Source organism: Clytia hemisphaerica, unplaced genomic scaffold, assembly GCF_902728285.1.
Source record: "Clytia hemisphaerica strain Z4C2 unplaced genomic scaffold, Clytia hemisphaerica genome assembly, whole genome shotgun sequence".
NCBI classification, from domain to species: Eukaryota; Metazoa; Cnidaria; class Hydrozoa; order Leptothecata; family Clytiidae; genus Clytia; species Clytia hemisphaerica.
In genome coordinates, this window is record NW_027103376.1 from 82060 (window position 1) to 108217 (window position 26158).

General features: G+C 35.3%; 1 protein-coding gene across 1 annotated transcript in view; it reads left to right on the forward strand.

Moving 5' to 3' along the window:
- Positions 1–26158, forward strand: part of LOC136824322 (recQ-like DNA helicase blm-1) — a 35102-nt gene that overhangs the window by 3712 nt on the left and 5232 nt on the right. The window contains exons 4-21 of the mRNA XM_067080481.1: positions 285–322; positions 784–883; positions 1115–1295; positions 2708–2750; positions 3435–3499; positions 6381–6478; positions 7100–7198; positions 19218–19400; positions 19631–20161; positions 20602–20829; positions 21146–21402; positions 21616–21849; positions 22324–22451; positions 23433–23567; positions 23862–23988; positions 24873–25057; positions 25508–25712; positions 25958–26059. Coding sequence (XP_066936582.1) covers positions 285–322; positions 784–883; positions 1115–1295; positions 2708–2750; positions 3435–3499; positions 6381–6478; positions 7100–7198; positions 19218–19400; positions 19631–20161; positions 20602–20829; positions 21146–21402; positions 21616–21849; positions 22324–22451; positions 23433–23567; positions 23862–23988; positions 24873–25057; positions 25508–25712; positions 25958–26059 — 2939 coding nt within the window. The remainder of the gene's footprint in view (positions 1–284; positions 323–783; positions 884–1114; positions 1296–2707; positions 2751–3434; positions 3500–6380; positions 6479–7099; positions 7199–19217; positions 19401–19630; positions 20162–20601; positions 20830–21145; positions 21403–21615; positions 21850–22323; positions 22452–23432; positions 23568–23861; positions 23989–24872; positions 25058–25507; positions 25713–25957; positions 26060–26158) is intronic.

A 26158-nucleotide genomic window follows, 5' to 3' on the forward strand; every position in this document is an offset into this window, starting at 1 on the left:
ATGGTTTTATATGGATGAAATTGCTTGAGAATTATGTTTTTGATAATTTTTCCAAACATTTTCCTCTGCAATGACATTGATTAGAGTCGACCTGTCATCACTGACCTGTAACCTGTAACCTGTAACCTGTGACCTGTAACCTGCGGTTTACACAAACCGTTTTTAATATAGTTTCCTGTAAAGTTTTTTTGGATTTGAAACAAGTTTGGAGTCAACATTAAAATTTATTACAAACTTTATCTGAATTACATTACTTGACTTCAATAATTTTGTTTAATTTGCAGGCAATGATGAGATTGAAGAATTTCCTTCGTTCAATCTTGTAAGATTTTTATAACCAATCCTAAACTATTTTATTTGTTAGCTTTGTCAGGGCTGTGGTAGGTAAAGTGAAGTGTTCAAATAGCCTCCATAATAATCTATATAATAATAGCTGTTCGTGCCTGAAGCTTTTTTTGCAGTATTTTTGTTTCCGCTAACGATTTTAGCTCTTGCGGGACTGTTTAGTGGGTTAATGTTTCATTAAAAAGCAACAGTTTTTGTCTTTTTTGATATAAAAACGAATAGTCTAATCCCCTGGTTAAAAATGATTAACACATCATAAAACTAATTGCAAAATTGAGAAAAAACAGCATTACTTTGACGACGTCTGGGGCCACAAAGTTTTTAGAAATCACAATTTTATTAAATAAGGCATCTGATACAATGTAACACAACCAATTTTTGATGGCCTTAGCTGAATTGTGGTAATTCTAATCTGAAAATTAATTTTCACATTTTCAGGATGATACAAGCTTCAATATAAATGATGAAGAACTAGAAATGTTTGGTAATAACCGGTACACAGATGGAATTGTACCCACCACTCAAGATACTGACAAAGGTTGATTTTCCATTCACATATTGTTGAACTAGTAAACATTAGTTTGTCTAAGAATTTTGTTTACTTATATCTATTCTATTTTAGCTTTAAAGCGATAGTCATGTTTTTTATATATTCTAAAATTTGTGAGGTTTTTTTATAATATTTTTACACTGTTATCAATCTTCATCTTGTTTCATTCTTAGATATTACTACTTGATAACATGATAACATTTACTTTTCTTTAATCAGGCGAAGAAGAAGCTGCCAAGGAAATAGAAAAAGAAAATAATTTTCCTGGTTCACCACCTCTGTTCACCAATGATGACTTAGACTTGGGTATGATCCAAGACGGGGATGATGATATTCCTTGTTCACCATCAATGATTTCTCCTAACTCCTCTTCACGACAAAGAAATGATTCTCAATCGTCGTAAGTAAAATAACTTCAGTGATAACACTTGAAGATTAAATTTGACCAACTCTGCAACCCTGTGTTGATTCACTTTTGTTGTTGTGAACTTTTGTCTTTAGGTTTTTCAAAATGGTAATTCTTAGAATTTCTTGAAGTCTCTCAAAGGGTGTACTACAATCAAGGTCATAATATTTGAGAAAAAAGGGAAGTTCACCGGGAAGTTTTAAAACCACAATCGATTTGTAAGTGCTCTAAAGTAGGTTCGAAGGGTAGAGTTTTAACTCTGAGTTTTAACATGAGACTTAAGACCAAAAGTTCAAAAATAGTCCAATAAGTCTCAGAATATAGCCTGGAAGTCTTTCAAATGAACAAAAAATGGTTCAAACAACCAAAGTTCACAATAATCAATATATTTCAACCATGATTGTACTTAACACAGGAGAGAATGTAGTGTTTTAAGCTTTTACTGCACTTATTTTTTTGACTGAATTCTCCATCAAGTCAAAAGAAGTAATCAATTATTTGTTTGGATCTTTCAACAATAAAAAAAACAGCTGATCTTACACACCTACCAACCCTTAGCGGCGCGCTCAGCATTTTTGGAGACTGGTAATGAACTTACAAGGAACATTTGTTCTCGGCGCACGGCATTTTTAAGTGCTACCTCTAAAACAAACCAACAAATTCACGCGGTAGTGTGCATACTATTTTTAGCATTCGAATAACTTAAAGGTTTTGTTTTTAAATAAAGAGTGATATCGTTTGCTTATTCATCAATTTTAATTTACAAGCTTTTTCACATTGATTTGACACGGATGTGGAGCAAGATTGGTCAGAAAGAGGAAAAGAAAAACAGTTTTTTGTTTATTCAGCACAATATAACAATAGGTAGACACTAACCTGATATGAAATATTTGCTTAATATGAAACGGGAACACCTACTCTTAGGTTCCAAATAAACGGAGGGGGGTTCGAATAAACGGGGAGTTGGAAAATTTTCGAAATTTCAATAAACGAGGGGGGACCTAATTGCCAGAAGGGTTGGAAATTTTACTTCTGAAAACCCAAAAATAAGGTAAATAGAGGCTAAAATCAGGCTATTTCAGAGCAAAATAAGAGGCCATCTCTTTGACAGCTGAAAATATTATTAAAAATTAATAAACGGGGGAGGTCCTAATAAGGTCCGGGGGTGCTGGAAAATTTTCGAAAAATTAACAAGCGGGGGGGGGCGTTTATTTGGAACCTATGAGTATGTAAAAATAAAACCTTTTACAATTTTCATAAGAGCTCTCTTGCGCTTGCGTTTTCGATACCGTCATCAGGAAGAATTTTCCTTGTATTTTCGTTACCAGTCTCCTCAAAAGCGTTAAGGGTTGATAGGTGTATTATGTTTAGAAAAAAGTTTAACTTTTCGCTGAATTTTTTTCCAGAGACATATGCAATGGAAATGATACATTTCTATCGACAAAATCTGTAAGTTACAATTAGATTTAATCAAATTTTAATAGAACATTCCCTCTTTGAATAATTAACTTTTTGATAGATCTTCATCATCATCTTTTGACTGTTTGACTGTTGAGATAATGGGTTTTACTCTTTGGCGCCAAGAATTACGGTCACACGTGGCAGTTTCAATGTGGTGATAATTAAGGCATAAGGGATATCAAGGGATAAGGTGACTTCTAATGACTCACAAAGGCACCTTTAAGATAAGATGGATGGTATTTATGTAAGGGAACAACAATTGATTAAGTTTTTGGTGTGGTGATTGTGTCAAGAAATATTTTTGACTCTTCTTAGAAGTCTTTTGTGTGTTCTGTCAAGTTTTTTTTCTAATTTACGTGTGATGGGCCATGTTTGCAAGCCATAAAGAAGGATATATTCTATGGGAGAGTCCAATAGCTTTGACCTAGCCAAATTTTATGTTGTTAGTTACACCCACTCTAGGGAAAACGGAAATTAAAAAAATGGCCCTTGATCGAGGAACAGAAATCATCAAGAATTGATCTTTGATCAAAGGATATATCATCCGTTTATTGAGGTACATGCATATGAAAGTACCTCCCTCCCGTGGCTGTAAGTCTTTTAATTTTTTATACAGTGGCAACCACGTCCTACAGCCTTGTGTTTCAAAAAATCCTTCAATTGTTTCTTTAGATTGAAGACTTGGAGAACATGTTATCCTCAGTCGTCAATAAAGTGGAGGAAATGAGAAGAGCTATGTGAGTGCCTTTTTACTGGGTTAATGAAGGAGCCCCTCCCACCAAGGGGACCCTTAACCCTATTCAACCTAGGCTTTTAGGGGCGGTTCAGAACTAGGGGGGGGGGGGCTTTTCCTGTACCACCCCTTAACTTTTGATCTAGTTGGTCTTTTTGGATGAAATTTGGCACACAAGATCCTTGTCAAGTAAGGTAACTTTTGACAAAAATTTTTTTTGATGACGTCACTCATCATGCCCAAAGTGAGCAAAAACCGGAAATTTCCTTTGTTCTTATAAACAGCTATTGTATTCTAACAAAAGCTTTAGAAAAAAGTTGCCTGAGTTTAAAATGCTTATTTTATCCTAAATATTCGATAAATTACGGTTTAAACGATATATTTGACATTAAAAATAAATTTGTATTGGAAATTTAGTGTCAATTTTTGTGACACCTTACTGTCAGAAATGTCATCATGCTCAAGGTGTGAAAATTTTCAGGTGTCAAATTTTTTAATTTTGAAAATAAATAAAAGTTAGGAATTTACAGAAAATTTCAAGGCAAAAGCTCTATTATTTCAGGAGCTATTACCAATAGTTTGACCTCCGAACAGAAAGAGCCCCCCCCCCTCCTAGGCCGAATAGGGTTAAGTATTCACACATTTTTATCAAAACTCACACATTCATGCAAATTTTTCTCGAGTTTAATGCAAACCCGATTTTTCAGAAAATCAGGACATTTTTTTGGGAAAAATAGGAAAACATTTGAAAATCATGGGAATGCCCACATAATTGGTGGAAAAGAGAAAATTTTCACGAAAAAAGCGCAGATTCACACATTTACGCAATCCATAAGAGTGGATTTTCACGTTCACCGAGGTTTTTTCAATTCACGCATATTTTATTCAATTTTCATGTATTCATGCAACAATAAAAGCCCATTCATGCATTCACCCCAAATCGCTGGGAGGGTCACTATTTACAAAGCTTCATAATCATATTCAGGATATTCACCCCTCTAATGTCTTCTGACATTACGTAATTTTTGTAACACTTCATTGGTTGCAAGTGAAGGATTTTTGCAAGAAAAAAGGTAGAAAGTTACATAATTTTGTCATTTCAGTAGTGAATATCCTGAATTCGACAGATTTATTCAGACTATCTGAGAGACATTTGTAAAAGAGTTTCAACTCAATTTCGGTTCTATTTAAAGATAATCGGTCATACGCATGATATTAACCAGATATTTTACTTTGCAAGTAAAGATATCGATAGCACCATAGAGATCCCAATCGGCATGTTTTTCATGATTTTCATGATTTTTTCAAATTTGGCATTTTTCATGGTTTTTAGCATGTTTTGGATCATTTTGGCATGTTTTTCAGAAAAACATCAGGGAATTTTGTTTATATTGTCTCTTCTCTGTCCTGATATTCAGATTCATTAAAGATAGCTCAAAATAGCACTTTCACCCCCTCCCCAAAATTCTAAAATTTTCTCACTTGCCCAACCATGGTGGACAACGTTAAATATTATCTTAAGTTTTCAATAAATATCATTGACAGAAATGTTAAAATAAAACAAGGATGTGTCTGGCAGGGGGGATCCATCTTTTCCAATGCTTTATAGGGAGGTAGAAGATTTTCCGAAAAAAATGGGTGGTTTAAGATTTTAGGGGGGGGGGGGGGGGTCCAGTAGAAATAGAGGGGATAACAACTTTTGGTCAAAATATCTATCATATTTATATTGATTTAGATATTTGGCGTGGCACAACTAAAAAACAAGTGTAGATAGCTACATCTTTGCCTGCGGCACCATGTTAAACTCTTTTTTTCATATAATTTTTAATACAAATTTCAATGTTTTCGGTTTTGAATGACTGGTGGACTGCTGCTGTCAATAGCAAGGGTTCAAAAAAAAATTTTAAATAGGGGGATACACATATAGGGGGGATGAAATAAAAATAGGGGGTTTAGATCCCTCTGCACACTATGTTTTTCTCCGTTCAAGCTCTACTTTATAAAACAAGTAGCCAATATTTGGAAGTTTTGTCAAAACCACATGTTACTGAACCACCTCATTATTCTTCCAGGGTTTAAACAGGTCCATGATATTGTCAAAACACAGGTTTTTTTTATTAAAGTACTAATTTTTAAAATGTCTCTTGCATTATAGCTTGTATTCTAGTGTCTGGATATACATGATTTTTAAATATTTCTCCTTGGGGCCAACCTTGGTTTTTTCAGGAACTAAAGCTAAAATTTGCCTTATGTACATTTTTCTGATTCTTAGTTATATTGTTCCTACATTTCAATCAGTTATTTTCTGTTTGGTTTGGTGGAAACCCTTGAAAAGACACTTTTTTGCATCTTGAAAATCATAAACTTTCCCTATTGTCAAACCATGGCGGGCTACATTTTAAATTGCATCATTTGATTGATTAATAAATTCCAAGTGAAATGATTTCTACTTATGTTTGTGATATTGAGGCAATTTTCACCAGAAAAAGAGACTGTTGGCACTGTTGTACGAGTGTTGTACCTTACAAGCTGTACGAGTTATACAGTATATACCTCAATTAGTCAGAAAATTCAGGGAAACTAAGGTAAAATTGTTAATCGATTTCTCATCATGTCTTCATCACTGTTTTTAGGTACGGGAAACATGGGGACTTGATTAATTGATTAATAACTCTACTTTTTAGCATGTTTTTCATGTTTTTCCATTTAAAATTAGCATTATTTAGCATTTTTTTCTGCTCTTTTGGCATTTTTTCATGCATGTTTTTTCAAAAATGCCAGTGGGATCTCTGCGATAAATTTGCTCAATACTGTTTGTTAGAAAAGTTTTTGAATGAACGGATTTTAGTTCCCCTGTAAATCCGTGTCCTTCTTTCTCTTTTTAGGGATGAATTGTTGGATGACAAGAATCGCATTGAACATGCTCTTCATGATAAACGAAAATTGAATGGTTACTCAAAGAATAACAGATTCTTACCCCCAGGTAAGAATTCTTTTAATTTCTGTTGGGAATTCATTGTTTCATAAGTTGATTTTAAAATTCTAATGATATTTACTACAGGGTGTCCTGAAAAAAGGATCAGTTATTTTGTGTGCTTTAGATATTTACATATTAACAATAGAAAATGAGAGAAACACGAAATTGCTACTTTGTATCTGTTTTGATTTTTTCCTCTCTTCCCTGACACTCTGTATTAAAAACAGTTAATTTTACTGTTTGGACCCACCTCCTATAAATTAAGCTGTGTTCGTCTGTTCGTTCGTCTGTTAGTAAACCTTTCTCAGGATTGAATCATAGGAATCATTTGATTTTTGGTACCAAGGTGCAATATGGTGATAGCCACAATGAGAGTTTTTGAGTAAAATTTTTGGACTTGGTGAAAAATTGGATCATTAAATTTTTCACTTCTTTTGCATGAAAGAATAGGTAAAATTTTGTCAATCAGATTTTCAGAAAAAAAAAATTTTTTGGCTGAAAAAACGAATCTTATCTGGGGGCAGTTACTTAAACGAACTATAACTCACAATGCCTTAACATTTCTAACTCGTCAACTCATCAACTTCTTAGGTCGAAAGTCAAATTTCTCTCATGTTCGTTATATAGATTCTACAATCCAACCAACAAGAACTTCATCGAATCATTTGAAATCTACCTCAAAAGAGAAGAAATCAATGTCAACTTTAAATGGATCTTCCAATAAAGGTACACACTTCTTTTATTAGAACGCACTTTATAAGAATATTTAGGCTGACATTTTTGAAAGAAATGAGCCTATGAATTGAAAAGATTAACCGAATTTGCTCAAAATTACCTGAATTCATGCAGTAATTTTTTTACTTCTAATTTTAAATTAGAGCGGAGTTGCTTTACTTAACTTATAACCCAATGTTATTCTGTATATTTAAATTTAAATTGATTAAGATATAAAATTTAATTTTAATTAATCGGCGCCAATCGAGATTTAATCAAAATTCGGTGTATATGTCATTTCGTTGAAACTACTTGTCAAATAAACGCCCCTTCTTTGAGGTGGTGTTCATTCGAAGTAGGTGCTTATTCGAGGGGGCGTTAAAATAAGTAATTTATTTGAGGAAATAAAGTATGCTATTAAACCAGATCGCGTGACGAAAGTAAATAGACTTCCATCTATGTCAATGGAGCAAAAATACCACTTGTTACGTTGACCAAAACAGCAAACTTCTCACACAAGAAAATGCAGTCAAGCGTCTGTGTACATCACAGTTCAAAACAGTTATATTTTTTGATTGCTCAAAGTTCAAGAAAATTACATTACTTTTTATCGAAAACACGAAATTCCCTAGAGGTCATAAAAATTATACAAAAGGGAAATACAAAAGAACATTAAAACAATAAGTCAATTCTCCAGTCGATTAACTTCGCGTTAATTGCCAAAACAACACAATTAAGTCCGTAACATGGCTCCCCTCAAGAGCCCATATTTGGGTCTTGAACCAATGGCGGGGAATCCTCCGGTAATAGTAAAACCACTTTCGTAATTGGTCGTTCCAATTCGCTGTCCTTTGTCTTGATTGAAAGGGATCGTACTCGATTGTCACTGCCTTTGAAAACTTTTGTCACTCTACCCAATGGCCATTTGTTTCTCGTTATGTATTCGTTGTCGGGTTTGAGTAGCACAATGTCGTTCAGTTTGAAATTTCGTTTTGATGATAACCATTTCGTTCGTGATTGCAGTGTTGTAAGAAATTCCTTTCTCCAACGTTGCCAAAACTCGTTTGTCAGATGTTGTACTCTCTTCCAATACCTACGAGAAAAAACATATGGTTCGTCAAAATTTCCAGGAGGAGGTAGGACAACATCAGATTTTGTTGTCAACAAATTACTAGGGGATAAAGGGGCCAGACTCATGGGGTCGTTCAAACATTGTACAGTGAGAGGACGAGTGTTCAAAACATTCTCAACTTCACATAGCAAAGTTCGCAGAGATTCGTCATTCAAACTTTTACCATGGGTTAATAGGATACCACTCAAAATTTGTTTGGCAGAACGTATTTGGCGTTCCCAAACTCCACCATGATGAGAAGCACTTGGTGGATTGAATTCCCATTCAACCCAAGAACAGTCTTGGCCAACGAGAAAATCCTTCACTTTATCCCAATCCATCTTTTGAAGTTCACGTTTCATTTCATTGTCTGCACCCACAAAATTGGTACCATTATCACTCCTCAGATACTTCACACTCCCTCTTCTAGACATGAACCTTCTCAGTGCCAAAATAAAGGAATCAGTTTCAAGGCTGTTCACTGTTTCAACATGAGCAGCTCTAGATGCTAAACAAGTAAAAATTACACCATGCCTTTTTACAACAGACCGTCTATCCTTTATCTCATAAGGGCCAAAAAGATCAACTCCAGAGTAAGAAAATGGAGGATGAGAATCCACTCGAAAAGAAGGGAGATCACTCATGAATTGTGTAGCTGTTTTTCCTCGTAACTTTCGACACGAAACACAATTAAAAATCACCCTTTTACATAAGGAATTCAGATGCAAAATCCACAAACCAGCTTGTCGAATGGCATTAAGAGTGATACCTCTACCAGCATGGAATACCTTCTCATGATAAAACAAAACAATTTTTTCAGATAAAGGTGAATCTTTCGGAAGAATAATAGGATGTTTCTCATCAAAGGCCAAACTTGAATGCTTTAAACGACCACCAACTCTTAAAATTCCTCTATGATCAAGAAAAGGATTCAGAGAACACAATTTTATATCCTTTCTACCTGTTTTCACAGCGTTGATGCTTTCAGCAAAATAAAGAGTTTGGACCATTTTTACCAAAGAAACAAAAGACTCAGCAATATCCTGAGATGTCAAGGTGTACACCTTGTCAGATTGATGACGTAACTTCATTTGATGAATTCTACCCCTACGTAACTTAAGTCTTTTGATATAAAGAAGAATGTAGGCTAAAACACGTTTCATTTTGGCAAATGAAGAAATATTGCTTTCAAAATAAGAAACAATACGATTATCAAGTGGCTTCTTAATCACATAACAGGAAACGTTTGCTTTCAATTCAACATCATCTTCAGACAGTGGGAAAGATTCTTCAACAAGAGGAAGATTCAACTCACGTAAAAAGCTAGGACCATTGAACCAAAGATCTTCACTATCCTTACCGGCTCTCAAACCTCTAGCACCACAGTCTGCAGGATTTGACTTAGAATCGACATGATACCAATCTACCTTTTCAGTATGGGAAGTTATCATTGACACACGATTTGCAACAAATAACCGAAAACGTTTACATTCGTTATTGATATAGCCTAAAACTATTGTACTATCAGAATAGAAATATTGGTGATCGATTTTCAAATCTAACTCCTTCACAACGAAGGAATTCATATTGGATGACAAAGTTGCTGCTTGCAATTCCAAACGTGGTGTAGAAACCTTTTTTAGTGGGGCTACTCTAGATCTACCATAGAGAAAAGAACAATGAACCTTATCAGCCACATCGATGAGACGCAAATAGCTACAATGACCATACCCAACATCACTAGCATCTGAAAAATGGTGTACTGAAGCATTTCGAATGGAATTATCTCCTTGATTGAAACGACGTGGCAAAGATAAAGATTCAATGCAAGGCAAAGAAGATTTCCAAGATTCCCATTTGTTAGCAATTTCATCTTGTAAAACTGAATCCCAGCTGTACTTCGAAAGACCTTGCAGAATACGTTTTCCCTCTAGCAGAAATGGAGATAACACACCAATTGGATCATAAATACTGCTTAAAGTAGATAACATTCCTCTCTTCGTCGATGGAGTAGACTTCAAATTAATCTTGAAAACGAATTTGTCAGAGCTAATGTCCCAGGTCACACCTAACAATTTTTCAGTCAACTCTTTATCCGATGGAACATCGTATGAAACAGAGTCAGATTTAACATCATCTGAAGAAAGCTCACTCAAACATTCAGGATGACTACTTACAAATTTAGTCAAATGAAAACTACCTTTCATACACATGTCAGAAATAGACTTGACAGAAGAACGAGCAATTTCAACAGAAGGATAAGACTTTAAGAAATCATCAACATAAAAATCTCTTTCAACAGAACATTTGGCTTCAGATCCAAACAAAGACTCGTTTTCCTTAGCAGTCCTTTTTAAAGCATAGGAACAGACACTAGGAGAGGAGGTGGCTCCAAAAGGATGAACGGTCATCTCATAAGTCGAGATAGGATTTTCCACGTTACCATCCTCCCACCATAGAAATCTAACATATTTTCTATCAACAATAGGTAACTTCACCTGGTAAAACATTTTTTCAATGTCACCGGTCACAGCAACAGGGTTTTCACGAAATCTTGTTAAGACACCAATAAGCTTATTTGTCAAATCAGGACCCTGTAGTAGACAGCGATTTAAAGAAGTACCATTGCACTTTGCACTCAGATCAAACACAACACGAATCTTATTTTTTGTTGGATGATAAACACCATGATGGGGTATGTACCAACAATCATCATCAGATATATCACTATCATCGATTTTCCTAGCATAGTTGGATTTGAGCATGAGGTCAAAATATTCCAAGTAATCACATTTGAATTCAGAATTCAATTGTAGCTTTCGTTTCAAAGATTCTAACCTTTTCATAGCCATATTCCTATTGTTAGAAGGTAAATCCTTTTCATCACGAAATGGAAAAGGAATGATGTAATGACCTTTTTCAAAAGAGATTCGTTCATCCATGATCTTAAGAAATTTCAAATCTTCTTGAGAAACCTTATCAGGCAAATTCCCAGGTATTAAATCGACATGTTCAATTTCATACAATTTTTTCATCATATCTTCAATGGAATGATCATGTAACTGATTCTTTGGCACAAATCTCTGAACAACTTCAGAAACCCCAATTCTGTGACAAGATAAAACATTTGGATGAGTATCATCTTCCTTCGGACCAACAACACACCAGCCTAACTTCGTCAAATAGGCGTATGGACCGTCACCTTCACTCTTTATAACTTCATGAGGTTCTAAAGCCTTAGGACAATTCGCACCAATAATCAATCCAACCTTTTCATCACTTTCAACCTTTCCGACTTCACTAACGATTCCTTGCAGGTAGGGCCAACGCTTCAATGATTCAGGTGTTGCCATTTCATTACTCATCACATCAATATCATCACGACTATAAGCTGATGGCAAATCAATCCAACACGAATACTTTCCATACTGTCCTTTTACAGAAAGATTAGACACTAAATGAGAATTTGTATATTCAAAGCCAGTGAGAGTAGAAACAGCAAGCTTAGTTTCAGTGGATGGAACAGATAATTGACTAAGAAGATCTTGGTGAATGAAAGTGCCTTGGCTACACGAATCAAGCAGAGCATAAGTTTTGAAATCATACTTAGAGTCAGAATGACGCACAACAATTGGAACAATACACATATTTATTGAATCCGAACAAGCAGTTGTAAAACTTTTCTTCACTTTCACTCCATCAGGCTGAATGACACTAGGGCTTGGCTTAACACAACCATGCGTTTCAGCAGTTTCAGATTTTATATCTCTCTCAGACTGAGAAGACTTATTATCACTATCAGACTTCAAATCGGTATCAGATTTCACAAAGATGGTATGCAAACAAGTAGCATGACGACCATTACATAAGCTGCAGGGCTTTTTTGATTTGCAACGATGCGAGTTGTGACCAGTTTCTAAACAAGCAAAACAAATACGTTTTTTCAAAAGCAGCTGGAATTTCTCACGAGGTTTCAACCGTTTGAATGAATGACACTTTTCAAGAGGATGATCAGAGTTACAATTCTCACACTGAATCTTCACACCGAAATTTCTAAGTTTCTTCCCGCCACCGGATCTTTCTTGTGGCTTATCAAGGTTTTCACGTTCGCCCATAGCTTCTTTTGAAAAGAGTGGATCACTTGCCAAAGTAGCCTCCTTTTCAACAAACACAAGAATATCTTTAAGAGCAGCCTCTCTTTTTTCTCTGAGCCTTAAAGAAAACGATTCACGATTCCATCTTTCTCTCAAACCTACTGGCAACTTAGAAACAATCACAGCAATATTTTCAGGATTATCAAACGAATAACGATATTTTCCTGTAACAAGTTGACTACATTTCAAAAGAAAAGTATAAAGCTTTCTTAATTCAAAAGAATCACCATACTTAATATGCTTAAAAGAAGATAATTCTTTTCGATAAGAGATGAGAATTTTATAAGGATCACCAAAACGAGAGAGCAACAATTCTTTGGCATAATTGTAACAGTCACCTCCATCCTTGTGAATACATCCCTTTATCAATTCCTTAGCTTCACCTGATGTATACTTGATCAAAAGAATCAGCTTCGCTTTCTGATCACGAATCTTGGTCTCAACAACACTTTCAAAACAAGACATGAAAAAGTGAAACTCCAAGGGATTACCATCAAAAACATCAAGCGAAACTTCAGGAGCACTCTGCGAATCCAATAAATCACACAATCTATCAGCAGAATCTTCAGAAATGACAATAGGTTTTGATGAAGAAGTTTTAGAGGCTTTAGGTTGAAACACAACATTTGGCTTAGAATTTGACTCAGGCAAAACAACATCTTTGACAAAAGGAGTAGAAACTTTATAATCAGACACTGGCAATTCTTCTTGTCTAGTACCGTCAGGAACGAAGGGAGCAGAAAAAGGTGAAAGTTTATTTTCAATCTTCAAAGACCTTTTAGAAAGATTTAAAGATTTGTTGCCACTTTCAAAATGGCTTTTATAAACTTGAACTCTAGCCTTTTGCTTTGCAATTTCTTTTGCCAAACCGTTTTCTTTGTCAGCGTCACGAACCACTTGATTTTTCTCAAATTCAGATTCAGCTTCTAAAACTGCCAGAGTGACTTCAGCTTCAATCAATTTATTGGCATTAGAAGACGCATTTGATCGATGAGATTTCTTAGAACTGGAACTAGAACTTGAACCAGAACGAGAAGAAGAGTTTCGTGACCTAGACTTAGTTTCGTTAATTTCAGCAGGAATTTCAATGCTTCGAACCCATCTCGTAACAAAAGTTTTAAAACCAAAAATTCTTTTATCAATGTCCTCGAGCCAGTGAGTTTCGTACTTCGTAGGATCTTCAACAGCAGCACTAAATTTTTGATGGTTATAAGTTATATCAAGAAAAATGTTATCGACTAATTTCAATTCTTGTCGGACAATTTCGGCATTTGAAGGCTCTTTCATGAGAGAATCTATATACTCAATTTTCATAGTCAGTTCTGTTTCCAGAGCCGTAAGTTTTTCTGCAAAAAATTCAGCAAGTGGTTTTTTCTGTTTTTCAATAAGCCTTTTACTCCTCCGAATGGAGGGAATAGGTTCCGAATACATTGACATTTCAAAGAATTAAATATAAGTCTATAACCTTTTTCAACACTTAAGTGATTAACAAGGTTTATTGTACAATTGCAATTACAATTATCATACAACTCACAAAAGGAATTTCTAATCGAACAAGCTAATCACGAAAATGAAATTATCGAACTTAACCTTTATCAAAAACTGAGGAACAAGGTTAAACCTGTGAACAAGTCACCAAAAAGATGAATGGAAGTGTAGCACCAAGACCAAATTTTGACAGAAAGCTGCCGTATAGAGACAAAAATTCAAAAAATCAAAATCACTTGCAGACACACGGGTCCACGAAGCGCAAAAATCTCAGTATACAAAAAAAGATTCTCTCAAAAATCCAAGAAGGTACACAGACCTTCTGAAGGTAGACCAACCTTCGAAAAAAAAAATAAAATTCAAAAAATCAAAAGTTCAAGCGACTCACAAGATATCAGAAAAACAAATAAAAATTGATACAAGATTACCTTTACCGAATACTCACCATTCCATACTTACAACATAGAAGTAAAATGATGGTTCACTGAAACAGCAGCATCATCACTGCAAAACACTTGTTTGATAGTTGAACAGCAGACACACCTCTGCGACGAGCATAAAATATAACGATGTCAATGGAGCAAAAATACCACTTGTTACGTTGACCAAAACAGCAAACTTCTCACACAAGAAAATGCAGTCAAGCGTCTGTGTACATCACAGTTCAAAACAGTTATATTTTTTGATTGCTCAAAGTTCAAGAAAATTACATTACTTTTTATCGAAAACACGAAATTCCCTAGAGGTCATAAAAATTATACAAAAGGGAAATACAAAAGAACATTAAAACAATAAGTCAATTCTCCAGTCGATTAACTTCGCGTTAATTGCCAAAACAACACAATTAAGTCCGTAACAATCTAATCTATTTATGTCGATTCAACAAAATACATCTATCACATGATTTTGCACAGTTTGATTTCTACTCAAAAAACTGATACCATTGATAATATTCGTCTCCCTTGAGTTTAAATCAAAAGAATTTCTAAATCATAATGAACTCCTTAGGTTATGTAATATCGATTGACATCCCAAATATATAAGGTTTGTTGGAAAAAGTATATAAAAATGTAAGGCTTTGACGCCAAAAATGTATAACTAATTGAAGAACATTTTAACGCACCAAAAATACTCACAAAATAAGAACAGTTTTAGGCGTTGTTTAAAAAAACGTGTTTTCTTTTAAAAATTAGGCAATGGTTGACCCTTTCGCTCTTATTAAATTGGTTTTCTGATAAAGTGCTTATTTCTAGATAATTGAGCGTACATTATAATAGTCTAAACAAAAGACAGCTCCAAGTGGGATTCTTAAGCTCAAAATGAAGGAAGATATGACGTAGCCTACTACATTAGATCCTAGAAAAGCCCCCACACAAACAAGTTTCAAAAAAGAAAACGTTTTTAAAATTTCTCTACTCTTTTAAATTTAGTTTTTTTGTCCTCTGTATTCCCACGTTTAACGTAAAACTATTATTGAACCTTCATTTTCGTGGGCAATTTGTTTTAATAATAATATTCTAAAATATAAATTTTGAAACTTCCTTTTTTCTACTTTTTATTTCTTGAAATTATATTTCATTAAGACTTATTCTCTCTAATTAACCGATTCCCTTCTGACCTTTCCTATTCAGACTAAAAAAACGGTGAACTTTTTTTATCGGTTCTGTGAATTCAAAGAAATTTCTCATATTCCAAAAAAAGTATATCTACCGGGAAATTTATACGAGACACGGAGTTAAAACCGAAAAGACCAAAAAGACACGTTATCTTTTTGTAGAAGTTGATCGAAACAGGAATCCCCTTATATTGACTCTTTCTACAGCTGCACAATAATATATTTGGTACCGAGACGAGAAAATAATCATTTTTATCGTTTTCGTATCCTGTCTCGAAAACAGGATAGTTTGCAACCAATGTAAATAATACTGTCTTACGAATTTGCAAGATAGCTGGTCGCTTCGAATGCTGTTCGGCAAGACCCCTGGGAAACATCGAATCGGTTTCAAGTTATATCTTTAAAGAAAATTTGAATTGTAATTTCTATTGTTAGCTCCATTGTAACAAGACACTAATTCAAGTGGTATCAAATAAGAATTTGGGTATTGAAATATTAATTTTGGTGAATTATATATGATATTTTAAATACCACTTTAATTGATGCAGTTTCATAAAAAGTATTTTTGGACATTGGAAAGTTCCTTGGGAACTGATGCTGAATTTAACCAATCATATTACACAACAAACAGAATATAAAAACCCATTTGATTTAAGTTAAAGAAGAAATAATAGAGAGTTTCTAAAATTTGGTCGAACAAAAGTGAGATGTGATACATATCTTTAATGTCCAGCTGAACTGAGATTTAAAATCCCGATTCGACACCAAAAGAACTTCTGGCACGCAAACTATGATGAATCATACTTCAAAAGACGTTTTACACATTTTTGGTTCTTTCGTATTACCTCCTTTATTTGCTCTGGGTGCTTTGGGTAACATTCTTATAATGGCTTATTTCATCAACGTTAATAAGCGAAATTTCAAAACCATGACGTCATACCATTACCTCATCATTCAAATCGCCTTTGTTGATTGTCTGATCTGTGTTGGAAGTTGTCTCATTGTTTATCATTACCATAGTTACGATCACCCTTGGAAACTGAAAGCGTTCGGGTGTACCGTTGTTTATCCCGTACTATTACATATATGTCCGTTGATATCATGTTGGAGTCTGGTGTTACTCTCTTACGAACGTTATCACGGAATCTCGAAACCGTTTCACAAAAGCTTACACAAGAAACATTATCTCTTGTTGTCCGTATTGATATGTTTTGTATCCGCCATGTTTTTGTTCCCGATTATTAGAGAAACAAGAGTCATCGGTCAAACGTGTTTCAATGGGATCCAGTCTTTTAGAACGTCCGTGGCAGTAATCTATCGTATCGCGAATCGTTTCCTAGATTGTTTCATACCGGCCGCCCTCATGTGTTATTTTTATCGGAAGATGTCTCGTGGACTCAAAATGGATGCCATGTTGAATTCGATGACGTCATGTCAGCGACGTAATCGCCTCGCTTTGAAGACGCTTAAGAACTTGATTTTGGTTTACGTTTTATGTGTGTTTCCAGGGCGACTCATGGTTCTTATACAAATGGTTGTGCTTCAACTTGTTCAAACCAGTGACCCCACTTTGTTTTCATGTATACATTTATTCCTTGGATTTTTATATACATCTAATAACACTGTCAACGTATTTGTCTACGCTAGAATTATCGCTGATTTTCGACGTTTTTTGCGTAGTATCGTAACGTTGAGTTGTTTACGAAAACCACAAGACAAATTTTCGAGCCAACAAACACGAGTTCATGAACTGAAGACGTTAAAGAGAATCATTGTCAATGAAACTGATGAGTTAATAGAGGACAGCAAAATTTGAAAAACAGGAAGCTCAAGTTTAATTTAGCAGACACTTTACAAAGACTTAGCTGATAGGGCAATTCCGAGAAAACTTTAACCGTGGGCCCGAGTGAACCTTCTTTTTGAGTGCCATTTTTTTCACTCCACGATTGTAGAACTGGGCTTGGATTTACATAATCTCACAGTTTGGTATTATCACCAGTCTCATTCATAGATCTCTATATTTTCTATTTTTAACTCTTGGGCTAGAGGTTGAGCAGCAGCCTATGTTATCATTCATTACTCTCTGATTGGTCAGTTTTTCCCTAAAAAGAAAGTTTTATAGACAAGACTGATACAAACTGTTGTATTTATTTGCTTCAACATTTTCATTACGAATTGAACAAGAAAACTATATTTCATGGCTTGATTTTCATCTCAATGTCTTGTGTTTATTCTTAATGGTCTATTTCAGATCCCCATTTTCTAATCCAATTTCTTCTGACGTGAATTTTCGGACCTACCTGGAGGTTCTATAAATTAACCTGTGTTTGTCCGTTCGTCCGTTCGTCTGTTCGTCTCTTACCAACTTTTCTCGGGATTGAATCATAGGAATTTTGTGATTTTTGGTGCAAAGGTGCAAAATAGTAATTACAGTTGACGCTCTCCAATTCGATCTTCAAGGGCAATTCGATTTTCATCGAATAAGGGAGCTTATCGAATAAGGGAGCGTCGTTTATGAGAGTTTCTAGTTGACGAGGTTTTTAAATTTCATCGAATAAGGGAGCCTATCGAATAGTAGAACGTCGAATTAGAGAGCGTCAACTGTACCAAAATATGACAGAGCCCGATTTTCGAAAAATGAAATTTAATACCCAAAAATAATTGTTCAGTAGTTCTTGCTAATTTTTTGTACAAAAACGTAGAATTACAGTGTGCTAAAATGAAAAAGCTCATTTTTCGAAAAAATAGTTTTTTGGGCCCAAAAATGCCCAAAAATAGTTTTTTTTTGGACTTTGTGAAAAATCTGTTCATTAGTTTTTCCAATTTTTTTTGTAGAAAGACGGAGAATTACAGTGTGCTAAATATGAAAAAGTTCATTTTTCGAAAAGAAAATTTTGGCACCAACGTGCAAAATTTTAAATTATTCAGTTTTTGTTTCGACATTGTTTCGCCTTCATTAAACTTTTATCATTCGTTTTATAAACAGGTAGGTCCATAAAAGTATCACTTGTGTAAGAAGGTGTCAACATAAGAAATCAAAGTTTCCCTGATTCACCGCCTCTCTTTTTGTCTGTAGCCAAGAAGGCAGACCGTTGAACCCGTGAAAATCATCGAAATACTGTCCTATATATCTGGGCTTCCCACGTAAAATATCGACTGCGGAAGTTTGTTGTTTTTTCTGCTCTGAGCACTAATTTTTCACTAGAATGAGGCTTAGACTTGGGAGCAGTCTGGAGACTTCAAAAATGATTTTTTGGACCTAAGCATTGAACTAAAATAAATACTGAAGCTGAGTCCAGTACGTTGCGCACGTTCGACCATTTATAATAAAAAGATAAAATTTCAAATAAAATTCGTAATCGTAAAAATAAACATAACTTCAAAAGTATACCTTATCGGCCCTTTTTACACCGGCCCTTATTGGCGTTATTTTTGGGCTCGTGGCGTAATAAGGGCCGGCGTAGAAAGGGCCGATAAGGTACATAAATTTGATCAGAGCTCGGAAATTATAGGCTTTGTATTGGTTTTACCCGAAAAAAACCGGATTTTGACCTACTGTGTTTCTATTTTTAGTAACAGCCAGTGGTCAAATCCTGTTTCTTTTTCGGTTGATTCTGTGGCTCACGCGTATCAAGAATAATACTAAAAATATCTTCTGTTTAGCAGGCAAGTCCATCTCAACATCAAAACATCAAACCAGTTTGTCATCATGGATGAACAAAGAACCAACTTCATCTTTGACCAACAAAAATAACAAAAATAAAAGAAATTATACTCAATTTAATACTGAAGAAGAACATGACGATGATGATGACGTCATCATCTTGGGTAGCGGTAATGAACAAAGTAAGATCATCACGTATTAGATTTTTTAAATATGTTTGACATCTTACATCTATCAAAAAAATTTTGAAAGGCTCAACATTAGTCTAGGTCTTAGGGGTAACTCCTGGACGGGAATTTCATGTAGGATTATAGCACCCCCTATATTAAAATATCAGAGAGGGGATGCGTACAGCCTACGGGACTCGAGTAGTGTTCACGACCTTTTAAAAAGTTGTTTTCACTTTTTTCAGGTTCTTTACCAAAGAATAAATCATTCACCTTCCGAAGGAATTCAATCAACGACAACACAACTCCAAATAGTGCTTTCACCTCTTTTTCTTCGTCATTTGATACGGGACCGAAAAACACACCGACTCTTAATACGCTACCGAGAAATCGTTCACCGGGGTTGAACTCTGTTTCTGCAAGAAAAACATCGGCTTTAAATTCTACCACAAAACGTTTTTCAACGATCACAAATATTGAATTGAGGAATAGCTTGGATAAATATCGAAGTAATTCTCCGAGTTTTGATAATGCAGGACTAAGAAATGACTTTGATTCGGGACCGAGAAGTAACTCTCCTTGCTTTATAACATCGAACAATTCTAGTACGAGGAATTCTAATTCACCTTCATTACGTTCGATGGGAAGAAACCAATCCCCGAGTTTTGATACGGGACCGACAAATACACCGACAAGTTACGATGATTTTTTCGTTAACGACGATTTTGATGAAGAAGATGATTGGATGAAGGATTTCTCGGAAGAAAGTCTGAAAAGTAAATTGTTTTATGGTTTCTTACCTATCTCAGTTCTTTCATCTCGTTCGATTTTTGTAGTGTAGACGTAGATACCACTGATCTCTAAATACTTGACTGGATCGGGCTTCCTGTAATAACGGAAGTCCAGCTTTTGAGCTGATGACTATTCCGCCATATTGTATTCTATTTTTATTTGTCAACAGTGAATTTGAATGCTTTGAAACTGAAACGTTCGAAAATCTGACGAAAAACCGAGAACCACATGCCTACACAATAGACAAGCTAGGCTTTTTATAGTCTATTGGCACTACTGGACATTTTTTCACGGAAAATCTGTAAAACCTAACCTATCTAGTATTGAATATAGATCTGTGGTTGATACACATTTTTTCTAAAGCTTGCTCTGCCGATGCCTTCAAGTTAAAAAATAACACTATCTCCTATCCTTACCGTTACAGAGACACCGATAACAAATTCAACACAACGGTCAAACACATTCAACACCTCCACCAACACTATCAACGCTTCATCTTCAACTAACAAGAGAACGCCTTCTGCAACATCTAACAGCAGATTACTTCATCTTTCAACATCTTCCAAAACAAATTCCAAACACTCTTCCAACAAATCAAATGATACACTCGACACATCGTTCACTTCAGCAACCCATCCTCCAACTTGTCGATGTAAGTATCATACACAGTTAATAATCTGAAAAATTGTACCCTTCATGTATTGTCTCAAACGTTTGAAATAGAGGAAGAAAAACTAATTTTTTAACAAGATGTTTATGATAATCATACAATGTAGCCTGGATATCCATGCTATAATCTTTTATTTGATGTTGATCTGATACCAACTGTAGAGAATACAATACTATGATAAAGAATATATATAATGAATATTTTACATATGTATTATATTTCACGAAGACAAACATTTCTAGGTTTATGTCTTTCAGTGAGGATTTAAAAAGTTTGAAGTTTCATTTTCTCTTAACAGACCCTAATCATCCGATGAAACAACCTGTACACCAGACATTAAAATCTTCTTTCGGCTTACGGCAATTTCGACAAAATCAATTGGACGCCATCTTAACAGCACTGGACAAAAAAGATTGTTTCATACTGATGCCGACGGGTGGTGGAAAAAGTCTTTGTTATCAACTGACAGCTCTGGTCACTGATGGGATCACCATTGTCGTGTCCCCATTGAGATCACTCATTTCTGATCAAGTACAAAAGCTCAAATCTTTGAAGGTAATGATATTTGTATGCACAGTTTTGTTATGCTGCTTCTATATAGTATTATAGAACGATATCGAACTCAAGCAAGCTGCATACCTAGTCTAACTGACATAAATTTCATTAACAAAAAAAATCAAAAGGCCTTTAGATGTGTTGGAAGTGCAGACAGGTAGGAAAGTTGTAAAATAAGCTCGTAAAGTCGTTTGTTCAATTTTTGTTTCACAGATTGGTGCAGCTCATCTCTCATCAGACCTAACGGCAAAAGAAGAACAGAAAGTTTATTTCGACCTCAACTTAAAGAAACCCACCATCAAACTTCTTTACGTCACACCAGAAAAATTGAGCGCCAGTACGAGGCTGGTTCAAACTCTACTTTCCCTTCACAAGAGGAATATGTTGGACCGGTTCGTGATTGATGAAGCTCACTGTATAAGCCAATGGGGACACGATTTTCGACCGGTAAAAATTTTGCACTTTAATCCTTTCACACTAAAGGCCGGTCTCCACTTTCGCGCGACAAGAGTGAAAACTTTTTGACGATTTTGTAAGGTCGACGTAACGAATGAAAAAAGTAGAACTTCCTTCAACTTTTTTTTTGTTCCTGCGAAACTTTTTTATGACGTAATCTTTTCTTCAGGCAAAAAAGGTTAAGAAAAAAACTGTCGCCCATTTCGCGCGAAAGTGGAGACCGGCCTTAAAACTGCGGTCAATGCCATCTTTTTATCAGCTCGCTGAGTCTGGGAAAAGAAATGGAGACCAGGGTCAAACTCAGACGTCTTACTTTGTCTAACTTTGAAGCTTTGAAGATTGTTATTTCTGTGCAATTTTGTGGGGGATAGAGAGTTTTAGAGGTCCTAGGTGCCAGGTAGGATTTAACATCGATATCAACATCAGTAAAGTCTCAGTGATTTAACTTTATATCTACTTTCTCAGGATTACAAGAAATTGAGTCAACTGCGAACGAAATACTCGGGCGTTCCGCTAATGGCGCTCACTGCTACCGCCACGCCACGTGTTCAGACAGACATTCTGAACCAACTCAAAATGAAATCACCCGAAATGTAAGATTTCATAATTTTAATGGTTATAGAAAAAGTTAGATTGATATACAATCGAATCTCCGTAAATCGGTAAAAATAATCAATATTAAATTCGGAATACAGTAAAACCTCTAATTAACGGACACTCTAAAAGGCGGACACCTCTGATTAGCGGACAATTTAATTTTCCCCGGCCGTTTCTTAGTCAAATCCTCATAAAAAAGTTTCTAAAAGGCGGACACTCAATTAGCGGACCCTCTGATTAGCGGACAATTCTTTTCGCACGAGATGGCCAAAACCCCTATTTTAGCTCTCCAATTAGCGGGCATTGAATATCAAACGGGTCACAGACGTCCAAAATCGAGAAAAAAAATTTTTTTAGATATTTTTATTTCAAGCACTTATTAGTCTTATTATTCAAATTATTTCTACAAATTTCCAGTTTTCCCTTGACCCATTCAACGAATTTAGGTGGGCCAAAGAAATCATAAATCACTGGTACTTCAAGTCCGTACCTTCCACCTCGATTTAACCTCTTGCCAGTCACTCGAGCTCTGATTCCAGTGTCTGATTTCATCTGACCCCAATTTTGTATTTTCGACACCCTGGGATGGCCTAATTTTAAAATTGGAGCTCCGAGATCAAAAGTTTCTAAAAGGCGGACACTTCTAATTAGCAGACACTAACCCCTTTCCCCGATGGTGTCCGCTAATTAGAGGTTCCACTGTATATCAGTTTAATACATTCTGTATTGGTTAGGCTTTGCCTATTCTCCTATTCAAAGAGACCAAAAGGTATAGAGATATCGACTGTAAACAAAACCTTACTTGTCTTGGAAAAATGGTCTTTTTATAGAGCGAAAAAATATTTGTATATTTGGTTCTACCACTGACCTGGTCTCTAACTAATGTAATGTACCGCCGTTTTTCTTTTCTTTTCTTTTTTATAATTATTTGATCTAAAATAACCACCAATTCTTATTCTTACATTTTCACCATGCAGATTCAAGCAGAGTTTCAATCGAAGTAATTTACAATATTTTGTGTTACCGAAGAACAGAAAGACGCTTAGTGATATGGTTCTCAAAGTGAAAAGTGAATTCAATAATAAGTCTGGTATTGTCTATTGTTTATCACGGTAAGACTTCTTCGTCCTTTTTTATTTCAACCTGCGTATTAGGGTGCTTCTAAAAATTCTTAGCCCAAAAGGGTGCGTTTGTAAAAAAAAAGCCTTCAAAGTCAGCGAAAATTTATAGAACTTTTACAAAACTGAAAATTGTGTACTTTTTGGTGAGGGAAAAAATGTGGATTTTCACTCATATTTCATCTTGGTCAGGGGATACTGCCATTTGTAGGATTTGCAGGGAGATTCTGGTATTACAATCCTTTCCAAGGATGATAAACTCATTTTCTCCACTCTTTTTCTATTTAGTCGTGATTGTGATAGCGTTGCAAAATACCTTTCTGAATGTGGACTCTCGGCAGCTTCATACCATGCTGGATTGTCCGATAAACAACGGTTTACAGTTCATGAATCCTGGCTCAAAAATCGGTTTAAGGTATTTATTTGTTCATACTCTCTAAATATGGCTATTTTAGGCATTGTGTATACGCGTAGTCGGGAAATATCAAATTTGTTAAGCTTGTGGTAAGAATGATATTGATCGAAAATATTTAACAAGATTAGGAGTTATTTTTGTATTTTTTGTTTAAACATAGAAATCCATTGGGTGAATTATTGGGACACATTCCACTCGTCAGGGCTAAACTTGTTTGTGAATGTAATAATATTGTTTTTGCACGTTATTATTGCATGTTATTTCTAGTTTAAGTATGAATAGACGGTTGACTTTTTGCACTGTCTATTCTAATTGATAGAGTGGGTAGACTTGTAAACAAGTCGGTTATTTATAATTCCCGGGTACTGGCTAATGGTAAAATCAGGAAAACGTTCAAACGGGAAATTGCGCGTCGAGAGTGAGGAAAATAAATTTGAAAATAAAAATAAAATTGAAATTTGGAAACTCCCATCACAAAACAGTTTCCCCGATTTTACCTTCAATCGATATTTTTCCGCGATATATATAATGTTTATGCTATATCTTTTCAACGACATAGTTCACTAGTCTATAGAGTGGGCAAAAAGAAGGCAGAAAGAATTGGCAGTTAACAATCTTTGCTTCAAAAAGATTGAAAAAGTCATTGCCATTGCATTGACGTCAAAAGAGGGCAATGCATTGACTTGAGACAGTCAACTTTCTGCCCATTTCACTTTGCAATTAGAATAGGCACAAAAAGTGGCCTCTAAACCTGATCTAAGTAAATTTCACTCAAAGTTCAATGTCTTCAATATCTTTCTGACTTCAATTTTAAATCAAGCGAAATTTCCGTCTGCAATTACATGTTATTTCATAATTTTCATTTTTCATTTTCTATTTTTAAGATCGTGTGCGCAACCATTGCTTTTGGTATGGGAATCGATAAACCTGACGTCCGTTTTGTCTTCCATTACACCTTACCTAAATCTGTCGAAGGATATTTCCAAGAAAGTGGCCGCGCGGGCAGAGATGGTCGCAAATCAACTTGCATTTTGTTCTATCAATACTCAGATATGCACAAAATTCGTAGGTAAGATCATCGAACGTTGGCCAAAGTACGATACCTCCTGAAAAAGACTCTACTAGTTATATTACTAGAACTCTTCATCTGGTAAAAAACATAACGAATTTCAATTTGATCGAAAGCTGGAGCTCGACAAATAACGGAACATTGAATTCATGATATGCGTCATTGCAATGTCTTCATCACATCACGGACCCAACAGCTGATTGGTTGTAAGTGACGTAAAATCAGCCAATACGTCACTTCCAACCAATCAGCTGCTGGGTCCGTGGAAGACATTGTTATGGTGCATATCATGAATTAGAGAACAGTGTATATGTATTTATGTCTGTTATATATGTTTGTTCGACTGATATTATTCTCTTCAAAAACATTTTAGAATAAATTTCTCAGGATGACTCTAACCCATGCATCATCACGCTATAAGGGTTGATACATGGATTATTAATTTCTTAGGATGATTGACTACGACAAACAAACAACAAAAGAATCGCGTAAAGTACACATCGACAATTTGTTTCGCGTCGTTCAATACTGCGAGAACAAGATCGACTGTCGACGAGCGCAACAACTCCATTACTTTGGTGAAACGAAATTCAACCCAGCTTCATGTAAAGAAGACCAGGACACTATCTGTGATAACTGCTCCGACAACGAAAAGGTAGGGCAAGATTTGGACTATTTTAGAAAATTTTGCATTTTAATGCATGGCCGTTCTGTAATTCTTCGCAAAAATATTTCAAACTTTGGACTATTTGGACTCTTTAACTTTTAAATCTTGTATGTGATTAAACACTTGTTAAAATGCCGATCTGATAACATTTAAAGTATATAAGCAGTAGAGGTTGAGTCCAAAGTTACTGAAGTGATATTTCATATAGATTAATTTACTGTGTATTACTTTAGACACAAGTTGTAGATGTCACCCAAGACGCAAGAATGATCGTCCAAGCTGTTCGTGATATTCGTGGCCCACTGACGCTCTGTCAATTTGTTGACATCTTCAAGGTATCTGGAGTTACTGAGGTTTATAAACCCTTAAAGCAGTTTCTAAATCACGGCCAAGTGAAATCTTTTAATCTGGAGTTTTTTTTTAAAGTGGTACCC